The sequence below is a fragment of the Talpa occidentalis genome, unplaced genomic scaffold (genome assembly GCF_014898055.3).
Source record: "Talpa occidentalis isolate TD23 unplaced genomic scaffold, MPIMG_talOcc4v2.1 talOcc4.15, whole genome shotgun sequence".
NCBI lineage: Eukaryota > Metazoa > Chordata > Mammalia > Eulipotyphla > Talpidae > Talpa > Talpa occidentalis.
In genome coordinates this window covers 11,647,919-11,662,720 of record NW_023601543.1, presented here as the reverse complement: position 1 = coordinate 11,662,720, position 14,802 = coordinate 11,647,919, and the positions used below count along the sequence as shown (strand labels likewise).

The 14,802-nt window shown below is 38.7% G+C and overlaps 1 protein-coding gene across 1 annotated transcript in view; it reads left to right on the top strand.

Annotated features, from left to right (window-relative positions):
* HPRT1 (hypoxanthine phosphoribosyltransferase 1) overlaps positions 1 to 10,357 on the top strand; it is a 29,485-nt gene extending 19,128 nt beyond the window's left edge. Inside the window, exons 5-9 of the mRNA XM_037511914.2 lie at positions 1,462 to 1,479; positions 5,932 to 6,014; positions 8,341 to 8,387; positions 8,552 to 8,628; positions 9,145 to 10,357. Coding sequence (XP_037367811.1) covers positions 1,462 to 1,479; positions 5,932 to 6,014; positions 8,341 to 8,387; positions 8,552 to 8,628; positions 9,145 to 9,192 — 273 coding nt within the window. The 3' untranslated portion in view covers positions 9,193 to 10,357. The remainder of the gene's footprint in view (positions 1 to 1,461; positions 1,480 to 5,931; positions 6,015 to 8,340; positions 8,388 to 8,551; positions 8,629 to 9,144) is intronic.
* The last annotated feature ends 4,445 nt before the right edge of the window (positions 10,358 to 14,802 follow it).

Here is a 14,802-nt window from a genome sequence, read left to right as displayed (position 1 = left end):
ATTTTCTGTAAATAAGGAAGTAAAAAATCAAGTTCATGCAGTTAGGTATCAGAGCCAGAGTTTGAATCAAGAAAGGTCTAACTCTAATCTTGTACTCCTTGCATGCTACTGGCATTCATTTGAACAGTTAACATGACTTTTCAATGTATTAATATATTTTCAGTTTAATTAGAATTGAATGGGGCCTCATAAAATTAAGAGACATATTACTCATTTGCTGTATACCTTTGGATTGGCCCATTTTTTTTTTTTTGGTGTCTTTTATTTTCTTGAGCTCCATTTTGAATAAAAAGTATTTTTTTTTCCTGCTTGCACAATAGGCTTCTAGTAGGCTATAGTTGTCTATAGTGGCTGGTTCACTAAGCATGTTCTGGTATTTCTTTCTTACAACCAAATGAATCAATCTTGTGTGCTCTACCTTAGTAATCACTGACTTAGAAGAATATGTAGAACAATGAAATTCTGATGCTTATAGGGATGTGACAGAGAAATGAGAACTACAAATAATCAGTAAGCATGAATCTTCTTGTGCCAGTGATTATAACCAATATGTGAAATGCTACCTCATTCCAGTAACTAGCATAACAACAGCTAGGACACTGCTTTATTTTGGAAGTAATTGTTAGACTTTATTTTCTCTAAGATTTCTTCCAAGTATAGAATTCCGAGAAGTAGAAATTGGGTGAGGAAGCATTGGTTATATTTCTTTAGTTTAGTCCAAGAATGTGAACATATCCAGAAAACACAAATTAGTTTCAACTTAATGAGAAAATAGGCTTTGAATTGGATTCCATATAGTAAGTTGAATGCATAATAGTGGAATTACTGTACAAATTACAGTTCTTAGAATGTTGGGGTTGGAAGACATAGTAGTTGAAGTTACTTGTTTGACACTGAGACCCAGAGAAATTTGATGACTTACCCAAGAGTAGATGTCTCCTTAAGTAATGAATATTAATTGTTAAATGACTGTATAGAGAATGTATAGAGAATTTTTTTAAAGATTTATTTATGTATGCATACAAGAACTGGGGTACTGGCCAGAGGCGCGGGAGGTGGGAGGATCCACCAGAGACAGAGCGGCGAACAGAACAGGCAGATCGACCGAAACACACTGCCGAGGGGAGCAGTGGGCGAGCCAGGAGAGGTCTGCTGCACCATGTGGGTTTGCTCCCTGGCTGGAGATTGTACCCGTATTGAGTGGCTGTGAATTGCTTCATAGGTTGCGTCTTAACCCCTTGCATCACCAGGGAGGCCCCAAACTTCATTTTTAAAAATTCCATTGCTAGAATTTCATATTAATGAGTTCTAAATCCTAACAGATGACTCACTTGTTTAAATCAAAGTTTGATATAGTGAAGTACCCTAAAACAAGAGTTTGGGTAATTCCTTAGAATATGATTTGATTTATAATTGGAAACACTGTCACTGTACTGATTTTTGTTTCTCTTTTTCTCCTAGAATGTCTTGATTGTTGAGGTAAGTTATACCTACTTTTAATATAGTGTTTATGATTTTCTAACTTAGTATGCACAGTCATAAAGGTAAGCCAGGGAAACAAATTCCTGTCCATCTTCTTTAATGGTGGATTTATGTTATGTAGGAGTGAAATTGTGTTTTTTTTGTGTGAAAAATACATACTAATTTATGTGTACTGGTGATAGAAAAATTTTGGTATATTTTTTACCCTTCTCTTTTGGGCTTGAATTTTTTTTCTTTTAAAACATGTTGTACTAAGTTGTGTTTTACACAATATTTATTGTTTATATTCTATTTTCTATTTGCTATTATATCCTACAGTATTTTACATGTAATAGCAGCCAGGTTTTTGAGCATTCACTTTGTGCCAGGCACCATTCTAAGTGTTAAGGAAATAAGCAGAGGCTAAGCAGTTTTCCCAAGATTGGCATCTAGTAAGTGGAGTGAAGATTCAAAACTTCACTTCCTTTTCCTTACTGGTTCTCAAAGTGTGATCTCTAGGCCAAAATCAGCCCGGAACTTGTAAGAAATGTAAATGACCTATTGAATCAAAATCTCTCCAAGAACAGCAAGATACACTTTAACAATCTGCATGATGCTGATGCATACTCAGGTGTAAGAACCCTTGATTTATTTACTCTTGAGGTCTTCACTTATAATCACCTTCTCATTAGGGTCTTCCTTGACCACCCTATGTAAAATCTCTTGTCCCTTCCCCCGCCCCCAAACTTCCTGTCCCTCCCTCGTCCATGCTTTTTCCCCCCTGATCACTTATTGTCTGGCAGCCTCTATATACCTCTATTTATTTTTTGTCTGTAGCCACCCTTTTCAAATCTTACAGCTTTATGTAGCTATATGGAAGACTATAAATTTCTAAAGCACAGCTCTGATCATGCCTCTTGCTGAGATGTTATTTCCCTCATTCTTTAGTCTGAGTTTTTCAGTGTGGCCCCATCATAACCTTACCAACCTCATTCTTCAGCAGCTTCCTTTCATGATCTCTATACTTTGTACTCTTCCCAGAGCCTGTACCCCCAATTTTCTGCCCATGGTTTTTTTGCTTTTTGTTTCCTTTTTTTAAATAACAATTTTTTTAGATATAATTCACATATACCATTACCCATTTACATTACACAGTTCAGTGATTTCTATTCACAGCATATCCACAGTTCATTGAAGGACATCTTCATAGCCCACTCCCCATTCTCCCTTCCCCCAGCCTTTTAACACCTGCCAGTCTACTTGATATCCGTAAGATTGACCTATTCTGGAATTTTGTATGAACAGAATCATACAATGTAAATGGCTTTTGTGACTTGCTCTTTCACTTAGCTCAGTGTTTTCAGGGTTCTTCCATGTTGTACTGCTGAATAATAGTTCATTGTATGGGTAGACCACATTTTAGCTGTTCACCAGTTACAGGCACTTAGGTTGTTTCTGCTGTTTCCTCTATATTTTTTTTGCACTTGCTGTGCTTTTCCCCCCTCCTTTATCTCATATTTGAATCCTTTCATATCCAGCTCAATAGCCAACTCCACAAAGCCTTTCTTACTACTTCTTGCCTCCTCAATTCACTTGGGCCTTTTGCTTTCACTCTTTAATTATGAAACATTTTGAAAGCAGGAAAGAATATGCCTAACAGCCATGTACCCACCACAAACCATAAATATTTTTGTCATTTGCTTCTCAGAGTGTTCTTTAAGAAAATTAAACATCGTAGTATAGCGAAAGCTCCATTCTTTACCAGAAGTATGACAGCTGACATTAATGTTATTTCCATATATATGTATAATAGTTCCCATGCATGTCTTTATACTTCTGTTGTGTGTGTTTTTGTGTGTGTGTGTGTGTGTATATATATATATATATAATATACATATATTTATCGCCAATGTAAAATGTATTTTGTTATTTAAAATGTATGTACTGCTGCAGTATACGTATTCTTTCTTGTAACTTGTTTTCACTCAAAATTAGTTTTGAGGTTATTCATCTTGAGATATATTAAGTTTGCCTTAAAATGTAACATACCATTTCAGTGTGCAAATCAACCAATTTTTCTCTACAAAATAGGGAATTTGCTTCCAGTTTTTCCGACTACAACAGAGCTTCTAAGAGCACACTTTTGTGTGTTCATATATGCATGTGTGTGAGTTCCTTCCAGATATAGGCCAAGTGCATTGTAGAATTTGTACATTTTCAATTTTACTGTTATTGCCAATTTACTTATCAGAGTGGTTGTATGCTTTATACTCTTACCAAAAGAATAAGTTCTTATTTTTTTTTCTGTAAAATGGCTTAAGGCTTAAGAGCAGCAGTAATTCCCCAACTCATTTTTGCTGTTGTCTTTTTAGAAACATCAGATTAAAGATTAAAAAATAAATGACATTTTCCCCAGAGACTTTATATTCATGAACATACTCAGGAACTGGTTGCTTTTTTCCAATGCAGATGATTCATTCATTCTACTTCAGCTTGATTCATTTTCCCTTGGGTACTGCTACCTAGAAAATGCATATTGATTTTCTCAGTTTCTGTGAGTCAAGAGCCTGAGTACAGGTTAGCTGAGTCGGCAGCTCAGGGGTCTAATCAAGCTGAATCAAGGCTGTGACATCTAGCTTACCTGTGACTCCCAGTCCTCTTCCAAGTTCATTCTGGTTGATGGCAGAATTTAGTTCCTATAGTTGTAGGCCTGAGGGTCCCATTTTCTTCTTTTTTTTTTTTAAAGATTTATTTATTTATACAAGAATCGGGGTACAGGCCAGATGTGCGGAAGGGTGAGAGGATTCACCAGAGACAGAGTGGGGAACAGAACAGGCAGACTGACTGAAATACACTGTCGAGTGGAGCAGCGGGTGAGACAGGAGAGGTCTGCCACGCAATGTGGGTTGCTGTGTGGCTGGCGGAGATTGAACTGGCACTGCAGAGGCTGCGGACAGCTTCACAGCCCTGCACTCAACTACCTGCGCCACCAGGGAGGCCCTAGAGGGTCCCATTTTCTTGTCTATTGGCCAGGGATTGCTCTCAGAACCTACCGGCTGTCTTCCTGTCCTAGCACATGGCCCTCCCACATGTCGGTTGACTTCACCCGTAGGAGAATCTTGTGTAACAGTGAATCATGGAAGAGGCGGTCTGACCCATTTTCACAGATCCATCTCACACTCATGGGGAAGCAAATAATGGGTCTGTACACCAAGGGGCAGGAGTGTTCGGGGCCATTAGAATTCTGCCTGCCACAGCCCAGAAATCTGCATTTTTGACAAGTCTTAGCCCTAGTGATTCTTATGACTCATAGATCCTACTTTGTAAAGCACTGCTTTATACCATCTATAGAGAAAATTTTGAAGAACTTGAATAGTTTCCTATTTTTAACTAAGTTGGCCAAGAGTCACTTTCATGTAAGATCATTTTATATTATAAAACCTTATTAATTTGGATACTTTTAATATAAAGCATTATTTCTCAAAGTATAATCTGTTAACCTTGGAGAGTTGAGGGATGTGCATCCCAATCTTGAATTTAAGGGAAAAAAATCTAAAACACCTTTTACAATGTAGGGTAGAATCACAAATCTAATAAAACACATATGCATATACTTGCACATATATTTTTTTAAAGATTTATTTATTTATTTATTTATTTATACAAGCACTGGGTACAGTCAGAAGCATGGAAGGGTGAGAGAATTCACCAGAGCCAGAGCGGGGAACAGAGCAGGCAGACTGACGAAATACACTGCTGAGGGGAGCAGCAGGCAGCAGGAGAGGTCTGCGCGCCATGTGGGACCCTCGCCTGGTGGCCGGGGATCGAACCAGCGCTGCAGAGGCTGCGGGCAGCTTCACAACCCAGCGCTCAACCGCTGCGCCACTGGGGAGGCCCATACTTGCACATATATTTTTATTTATTTATTTTTAAAGATTTATTTATTTATTTATACAAGCACTGGGTACAGTCAGAAGCGCAGGAGGGTGAGAGAATTCACCAGAGCCAGAGTGGGGAGTAGAGCAGGCAGAAGGACCGAAGTACACTGCTGAGGGGAGCGGCGGGTGGCAGGAGAGGTCTGCGCGCCATGTGGGACCCTCCTCTGGTGGCCGGGGAGCAGCCGGGGATCGAACCAGTGCTGTAGAGGCTGCGGGTAGCTTCGCAACCCAGCGTTCAACCGCTGCGCCACCGGGAAGGCCCATACTTGCACATATATTTTTAAATTTGTTGTCATTGACCTTTTGGTGTCTACAACATGTAGTCCTGAGGACTGACATTCCTGATTACTGAGAGCCAGATGATTTAAATTCCATAATATCTCAGTGTGAATTATGATGAGAATTACTGCTGAGAAAAATAGCATTATTCCAGTTTATGTGGGGTTTTGATATTTTGTGTTTATATAATGGCTGAATTTAAAGCTATGGTGGTTTTATTTACCATTTAAATATTTTTTTTCTTTTTTGAAAGGATATAATTGACACTGGCAAAACAATGCAAACCTTGCTTTCCTTGGTCAAGCAGCATAATCCAAAGATGGTCAAGGTTGCAAGGTACGTATGACATTTTGACATAGTATATATTCTTCATCTGAAAAAGAATTAAGCAGTTGCTTTTTTGTAAGGGTAAATATTTTCTTTTTAAAAAGTATTGTAATCTCAAATAAGACTCAGTAGACATCTTTTGCAAATAATTTTGTCTTGTGCTACTAAATCCCTTGCATAATATTAACAGTTGGTTTTTGAGCATGTTAATGATGATATCAACTTGTCCCAGATAGTATGGCAGAAGATTTGGGACCTTCTTAAAATTGTGAGACCATAGATTTCAAAGAGGAGTTTGAAGATGGTAGGCAATGTTTGTTATATCTTGTTTTATATCTGAATCAAAAGTTTAAAAGGGGGCCTCCCCTGGTGGCACAGCGGTTGAGCGCTGGGCTGCAAGGCTGCCCACAGCCTCTGCAGCACCCGTTCGTTTCCCGGCCGCCGGCGAGGGTCCCACCAAAAAAAAAAAAAAGAGAGAGAGTTTAAAATGCCTGTGTCCTTTTCTTTCTTTCTTTCTTTCTTTTTTTTAAGATTTATTTATTTATTTCTTCATATAAGAATTGGGATGTAGGCCAGATTTTCAGGTGGGAGAGTATTCACCAGAGACAGAGTGGGGAGCAGAACAGGTCGATCTACTGAAATACACTGCTAAGGGGAGAAGCAGGCAAGTCAGGAGAGATCTGCTGTGCCATATATGGGTTAGCTCCCTGGCTGGGCATCAAACTCAGCCTGTAGCAGTGATAGGATTGAGACTCAACCCCTATGCCACAAGGGAGGCCCCGCCTGCATCCTTTTCTTCTAAGCCAGCTTCACCTCCTGGCCTACCTGTGGTTGGCTTTTGCTTTAGTAGTTCAACCTGTATTTATTCCTAATTATAGCTTCATCCCACAACAGCTCGGGAGTAGTATTATTCCTACTTTACAGATAAGGATACTGAGGCATAGGGAATTGCCCAAAGTCACAGAGCTATTATTCTATACAGAGGAGAGTTTTGACCCAGGTAACCTGGTCCACATTGCCTATGTGGTTTTTCAAAAATTTTTATTGACGCCATCCTAGTGGGTTTGATACATGGTTTTGATTTGCATTACTGTGATCATCAGTAATTTTGAGCATCTTTTCTTGGCTTATTGGCTCTTTGTATATCTTCATTGCTGTGACTACTCATCTAAATTATGGAAATTGCTTCAGAGATGATTTAGAATATTGCCTTAGCAGATGAAGCTTTATTAAGCATTCATATTTATGGGCATATGAGGTGCTAAGTCACCTGAACTTTTAGTGAGGTTTGCACTGAGATTAGACATTCCTTTTCTTTGGTGTTCCTGAGTGAGCTCAGGCAGAGGAATGGTTTTTGCTGTGAGTGGTTTCTTTCTTTCTCAATGGAAATTGAGTCTAAGTGTAACCTCTAATTAATGAAAGAGAATCATAGGGGATTTGATTAGATGAGCCCTTGGAGTCTAAAGTTTAGGCCAGTGGTTCTCAACTTTGACTGCACGTTGAAATCACCTGAGAATTTAAAGAAACAAAACAACCTGTCTGTGTCCCATCCCCAGCGATTCTGATGTAATTGTTAGGGGTGTGGCTTGGGTATCTGAGTTTTGTTTTTGTTTTTTAAAGTTCCCAAGTGATTCTGATGTACAGCTAAGATTGAGAATCACTTCAGGTACTTTACAGCTCTTTCAATATATTTATCTAGGAAGGAATGAAATCATAAGTTTTATTGGGACGGCCTTTAACACATGTAAAGGCATTCCAAAGCACTGTCTGTAGCTTTTTTAAATGGCTGAAAAATTTCAGCAGAAGGCATTTAGGCTGCAAAATTCGTTTTTGTTATTGTTGACTCATCTTCCCTCAACTTTTGCTCTCAAAAATAAATACTAGCTCCTTTATTTAGCATGCTAGTTATTTTTTAACCCAGATTTCCTTTTTGTAAGCTACATCTGAAAAGTCTTAAAAGGGGATGTTCACCCTTTGTGGCTTAGGGAGTTTATTTCCAGGGATTTGGGACTAAAAGCACTTATCTTTTCATCTTTGCTCACTTGGCTCTCCCCACCCATTTATCCTCCTGATTATGTCTGCCTTTTGATGGTGGGTTGGTAATCAGTGTGCAGTTCTTAGAACAGTCCATTGTGTTTAGGTAGAGATCAACCAAGGGCCTCATCTGTAGTGTGAATTCACTGCTGCCCCTGTCCAGTGATTTAGCTCTCTGTTTCCTACTTTCTTTGGGTGTGTTAAAAATGCAGATGAAACCATGTTGCAGAACATTAATGTTCTCTTTTGCAATGCCCTGTAATGTCTCCATATGTCACATGTCACATTTTGAAATTAACAGCTTGCTGGTGAAAAGGACCCCTCGAAGTGTTGGATATAGACCAGACTGTAAGTGAATTACTTTGTGTCAATCATTTAACCAAACACAAACAAGTTTTATATGAAATGGTTTAGTTAGTTCAGAGACTATTTGGAGAAAAGGCACATTTGCAAATACTATATTTGAAAGTGATGTTTTCTATATCTAAATGATGTATTTTGATTCTTTTTAGTTGTTGGATTTGAAATACCAGACAGGTTTGTTGTAGGATATGCCCTTGACTATAATGAATACTTCAGGGATTTGAATGTAAGTAATGTTTCTTTTTCTCACTCTCATTTTTCAGAACCCATATAAAAATTTACGAAAGAGAAGAATTGTTTTTTCTTTCCAGCACCTCATAATTTGAACAGACTGATGGTTCCCATTAGTCACATAAAGCTGTAGTCAAGTGCAAACATCCTTAGAGCTGGAATTTGGCCAGGCTAGGGTGACACTTCTTGCTGGCTGAAACAGTTGAACAGCTTTAATATACAATAACCATCCCTTTATTATTTCAGATGATAGATATGGTCAGATGTAAGAAATGAATGAACTAGTGGAAGTCTTTTAATTCACTGTCCTTCAAATGCCTGCTTCCTATTCTGGAGCAGGAGTCCCAAGGATGAGGTTATGAACATGGGTGAGGAAGATTAAGATTGCACAAACCTCTTTTAATAAAACCCTGCAGCATAATACTATTTGTGTAAGATATGCAAAATACTGCTCTTGCCTTTCATTTCAGAATACACTTTTCTAATGTGAATGTCTGGATTTTTTTAATAGCACGTCTGTGTCATTAGTGAAACTGGAAAAGCCAAATACAAAGCCTAAGATGAGAGTTCAAGTTGAGTTCGGAAACATCTGGAATTCCATTGAAGTCACCAGTGAAATTATCAAACGTTCTAGTTCTGTGGCCAGCTGCTTAGTAGAACTTATTGCATTATTGCATGTATCTTCTAAAAATTTTATCTGTTACATGTTTTAGAAATGTCCTTGCTGCATTCCTCAACTCTTTATTTGCACTATGTGAGTAATGTTACACTGTAGACTATCAGTTTCCTTTGGGTGGATTGTTGTTTGACTTGTGAATGAAAACTCTTTTAAGCTACACCACTATTGAATGAAAATATTTAAAGAAACATTTAAAGAGAAGATATATTAGTTTTTTAATTGGTATTTTAATTTTTATATATTCAGGAAAGAACAGAAGTTATTGAATATTGTTAGTTATACTACTGTGTGTTTCAAAAAGTAAGAAGCAGTCAATTTTCATAACAATGACAGCATCTATGAGGTATTGTTATGTTGGATAAACCTTATGTCCTGGAATTATTTTAGTAGTGTTTGAGTTGTATTAACTGTATTTTCCTGCTTGTTCAGATTATTTCCAGTGAATATAGGTAATAAATTCCAAAAAACTTAACCACTTTTTGGATTCTTCAGTGTAAAAATCCTTAAAATAAAGGCTGTCTCTCTTTTTTATATTATTTTTTAAATTTTTTACATCATTGTTGATTTTTAAACAATATTTACTTCCCCAACCCCAAGGCTGTCTCTTCAAAAGAAACTATGAATACATATCATTTCTTTACAGATTAAGTCAGTGTAGAGTTCTGTTGGTTACCTTTTCCTTGTCTGTTAAGTTTTAGAAGCTAGTTTAATTGTAATCTTTACCAAGTACAGCAAATAATGATTATCTGGTAGAATGGGTTAGGGGAGTTAGCGAAATTCTTACTTCAGAGGCACTAAATATCACGTGGCATACTTTATTACATTTTACTATGTTGACATAACTTGACTTTCTCTTGCAATTTTGTTAAATTGTTTTGATCACAGTTTCATCTGCATCTCACAGTTTGTTTTCAGACATGAACTGTTAGCTTCTTTGTGTAGATAATACTGTGTTGATTTAAAAGCAACAAAACCTTTTGTTTTCTGGGAGTTGGAAGAAACATTTTAAACCAAAACTTTTGATTCCTTCTATGTTTGAGTAAGGTATGAAGTAGCAACCTTAGTAAGTACTTCTTACATAAATGATGAAAAGTTAAAAAAAAAATTTTGAGAATTATACCTGAATTACCTAGAATTAGAGGCAAAGCTTATATATATATATATATATATATATATATATATATATATTTAAGATTTATTTATTTATTTATTCAAGCACTGGGTACAGTCAGAAGCGTGGGAGGGTGAGAGAATTCACCAGAGCCAGAGCGGGGAGCAGAGCAGGCAGAAGGACCAAAGTACACTGCTGAGGGGAGCAGCGGGCGTGTGGGACCCTCCTCTGGTGGCCGGGGAGTAGCTGGGTATCGAACCGGCACTGTAGAGGCTGCGGGCAGCTTCGCAACCCAGCGCTCAACCTCTGCGCCACCGGGGAGGCCCCTATATATATATATATATATATATATATATATATATATATTTAAAGATTTATTAATTTATTTATACAAGCACTGGGTACAGTCAGAAGCGGAGGAGGGTGAGAAAATTTGCCAGAGCCAGAGCGGGGAGCAGAGCAGGCAGAAGGACCGAAGTACACTGCTGAGGGGAGCAGCGGGCAGCAGGAGAGGTCTGTCGCACCATGTGGGACCCTCGCCGGCAGCTGGGGATCGAACCGGTGCTGCAGAGGCTGTGGGCAGCTTCGCAGCCCAGCTCTCAACCGCTGCACCACCAGGGGAGGCCCAAAGCTTATATATTTCTAGGCTAAGCAATAAAAACAAAAACTACCCTATTATGAATAGCTAACATTTATTGAATTACTGCATGAGCAGTGGAAGTGCTGAGCACTTTTGAAACCTTTTGACCACCCCTTCCAGGTGGGTTTTTTTTTTTTTAAATCATCCCAATTTTACATATGAAGAAATACAGGCCCACAGTGGTTGTATAATTTGCCCAAGATCACATAGCTAATAAGTAGCAGGTGAAGAATTTGAACGCTGACAATACTATTTCAGAACCTGCCCTCTTAGTTCGTTGCCACTTAATTTTTTTTTTTTTTAAGATTTAGCTATCTATGCATACAAGAACTGGGGTACAGGCCAGAGGTGCGGGGGATGAGAGGACTCACCAGAGACAGAGCTGGAAACAGAACAGTTTGACTGAAATACGCTGCTGAGGGGAGCGGCGGGCGAGCCAGGAGAGGTCTGCTGCACCATGTGGGTAGCTCCCTGGCCGGGGATCACACTCGTGCTGCAGCGGCTGTGGACAGCCTCACAGGTTGCGACTTTACCCCCTGCACCACCAGGGAGGCCCGCCACTTCATCTTTAGTGCCTAGCCTTTTGTGTGGAAATTAACACACTGATAGCATAGAAGAAAATATTAAACTCATTGAAGGTAATAAGTCCAAACGATTTGTACGTTAGTTTTTTGAGGTCACAGCTGACCTTTAAGAAAGTAAACTGACTCCCTCTGGCAGTGGGAAGCATCTTCAAAGACAATTGCAGAGTTCTTGGATGAGATCTTCACATTTTGCTTCTGGCTTCTTTTATGATCTTGTGGGCAGCCTGAGACAAAATATCTTTCTGGCTTGAAGGATTATGTGTAGTCTTTGCCATTTTTAAATGTGAATTTTATAGACACTTCAAACAACTTGCAAGAGTAATGATTTTTTTATGGTTTTTCATTTATTATTTGTAACTTCAAGCATTACTGATAAAAACTGCCAAATTAAATTCCAAGTTTTCTCTTTATACAATATGGGCGTACTTCCTAATGAGCTTCTTCATTATGATGCATGGCTGAAGTGTGACTTTCAAACTTGGTAGCTTTTCAGTAGAACTTCCTTTTACTAATTTTTTTTCTATTTTCATCACACCGTATCTGAGAGCTATGAACATAAATCATAGGTCCAGTTTTATTTCACATGGCTTTCTCTGCAACACTTGCCCCACATCTTCCTGTTGACTCCTGTGTCCTCTTGTTATGTCCACATCCCTTTTTGAGCATTTCCCTATTTCCTGGCAACACAAGACATGACATGTTCATTATGTATTTTCCCTGCTCCAGTCTGGAACCACTAGCCTTGCTGGCTACTGGTTCAGGAGCTCTTTAGCCCTACTGGGAAGGAAAGAAGAAGGAGGGCATTTACAAGTGAGAACTTAAAGAGGAAGTGGGTGGGAACCTGGAGGAGACTGGGAATGGAGGCTCGCAACTCCTGTCTGGCTGCCATTCTTTGCTGACCCAGAGTTCTGAGTTCAGTAAATAGGAGCAGAACTGCACTTCAGAGCATCGTCTGTGTGTCAAGGAATGTGTCACTCTAGTGCTATAGGCCAAGAACAGCAGGGCCTTGATGGCTGCCCATTTTGTCAGTGGAATCATTTCTTTGCCTGCTAGAATTGTCCTGTCATTAAGCAGGACTATCATCTTGCCCTCTCAATCACCTTGAGACATCCCAAAATCATTCAGCCATCATGCATAGCACACCTTTCACTGCTTTCAGGTTTTCTGGGGACCACAGTTCATGGAGAGGGAAGAGAGCTCTCATGACCCTATTCAGAGGGTTAAGAGGGACAGAAGGGGAACATCCCTGTTACAATAAAAACATAACCCCCTAAATACCTATTGAATCCATCTACTTCTCTCTAGCCCTCTAGTACCACCCTAAATATTGACTCTCCTGGACTTAGTCCAGTGTCCCTCGTACTTAAACCCTGAATGACTGGCTAACCCTGGGCCCCAGTTCAGTCTACCCCAAACTCAGTCAGACCCTATCAGCTAACCCTAGGGCCTCAGCTGAGTTTTTTCCGCACCACCATCCTTTATAACCCTTTCATCTTCTCTGCCTCCTCCTGCCCTCTTAAACTTAGAAACCTCACTTTGTTTATTAATATCTGCTAGTGTCTGTAAGTACTGCATGGAATCATCCACTATGCAAATATGCAATATTTGTCTTTGTCATTCTGACTTGCTTCACAACATATAATTCCCTCAAACACCTTCCATTTTGCTGTAAATGACAGCATTTCATTTTTCTTTAACACTAAATAGTATTTCATAGTATGGGTCTAACACATCTTCTTGATTCAATCTTTTACCTGTGGGCCTCAGCATTTTTAAGAAAAATGATGATAAAAAAAAGTGTAAAAATTGTAAACTGGGGTTTATAGTGGTTATAACTATCATTATGTAATAGTTTACATTATGTATAGTTAACATATATCATTTTGGGGTACATTTTTACATCTCCATATGTACACATGCTTCCATCATCCTTGAAACCTCCCATGCCAATATCCTATCCCTCCCACCCCTTTGTTCCCTCTGATAACAAGTGTATTTTTCACAGTCTAAGAATTATTTTTGCTGTTCTCTGCCAGTTTTTCATTATTTATATTCCACAAATCAGTGAGACCATCGGATACCATTCATTTTCTGATTTATTTCACTTAGTATAATAATATCAAGATTGGTCCATTTTGTCCCAAAAGGTACTATTTCATCTTTTAAAATAGCTGAGTAATATTTCAATGAAACAATGGTCTTGTGAGTTTGTTAGATAGTGATGTGTCATGTAAAGTGAGAAGGGAAAGTTGGAAGTTTGATGTTTCAGGCATGAAGTGTGACAGATAAACTATTGATCTAAACAGACTATAAGCTAAGGAAACGTTAAGTAATGGCTACGGAACAACCAAAAGACCTGTAGTCATGAAGACAATAGGAGAAATAACATGAGTCTCTAAAAAATATGTATGTTAACCTAACAGAAGGTAGGACATTTCCAAATATTGGCAAATTAGCACACTCCTCAATAATCCATGACACAAAGAAAAAAATTATATGAGAAACTATATTTACAAACACCATACTTACGGGTCTATTTTGTGATTTTACAATTTTCAATAGTTTCTCTTGATGATCTACTATTGAAGGTGAGGATTTAATTTTCTTTTTTTTTTTTTTACAGATTTATTTATTTATGCATACAAGAGCTGGGGTGTAGGCCAGAGGTGTGGAGAGGCGAGAGGATTCACCAGAGACAGAGTGGGGAACAGAACAGGCAGAGTGACTGAAATACACTGCTGAGGGGAGCAGCGGGTGAGACAGGAGAGGTCTGCTGTGCCATGTGGGTTGCTCCCTGGCTAGGGATTGAATTCGTGCTATAGTGACTGCAGATAGCTTTATAGTGCTGAGACTTAACCCCTTGCACCACCAGGGAGGCCCAGATCTAGTTTTCTTACACATAAACCCAGTTATCTTCCCTCTGTCCCTCCAGTGAAATGTTGATAACTTTTTTTTCATGTTTGGGTGTCTTCATTATTATGACTATGTAAAGTTTGCTGCTGAGTGAGGGGTAGTGTCTGATTATCATATATTCCCTGTAGGACATTTCGTTTTTCTTTCCCACATCACTGGCCCCCTCCTTGAGTTTCTTAAATCCTAAGTGTTTTCGTGATGTCTAGTAAATTTGTAAAACAACTTTCATATTGGAAACACAA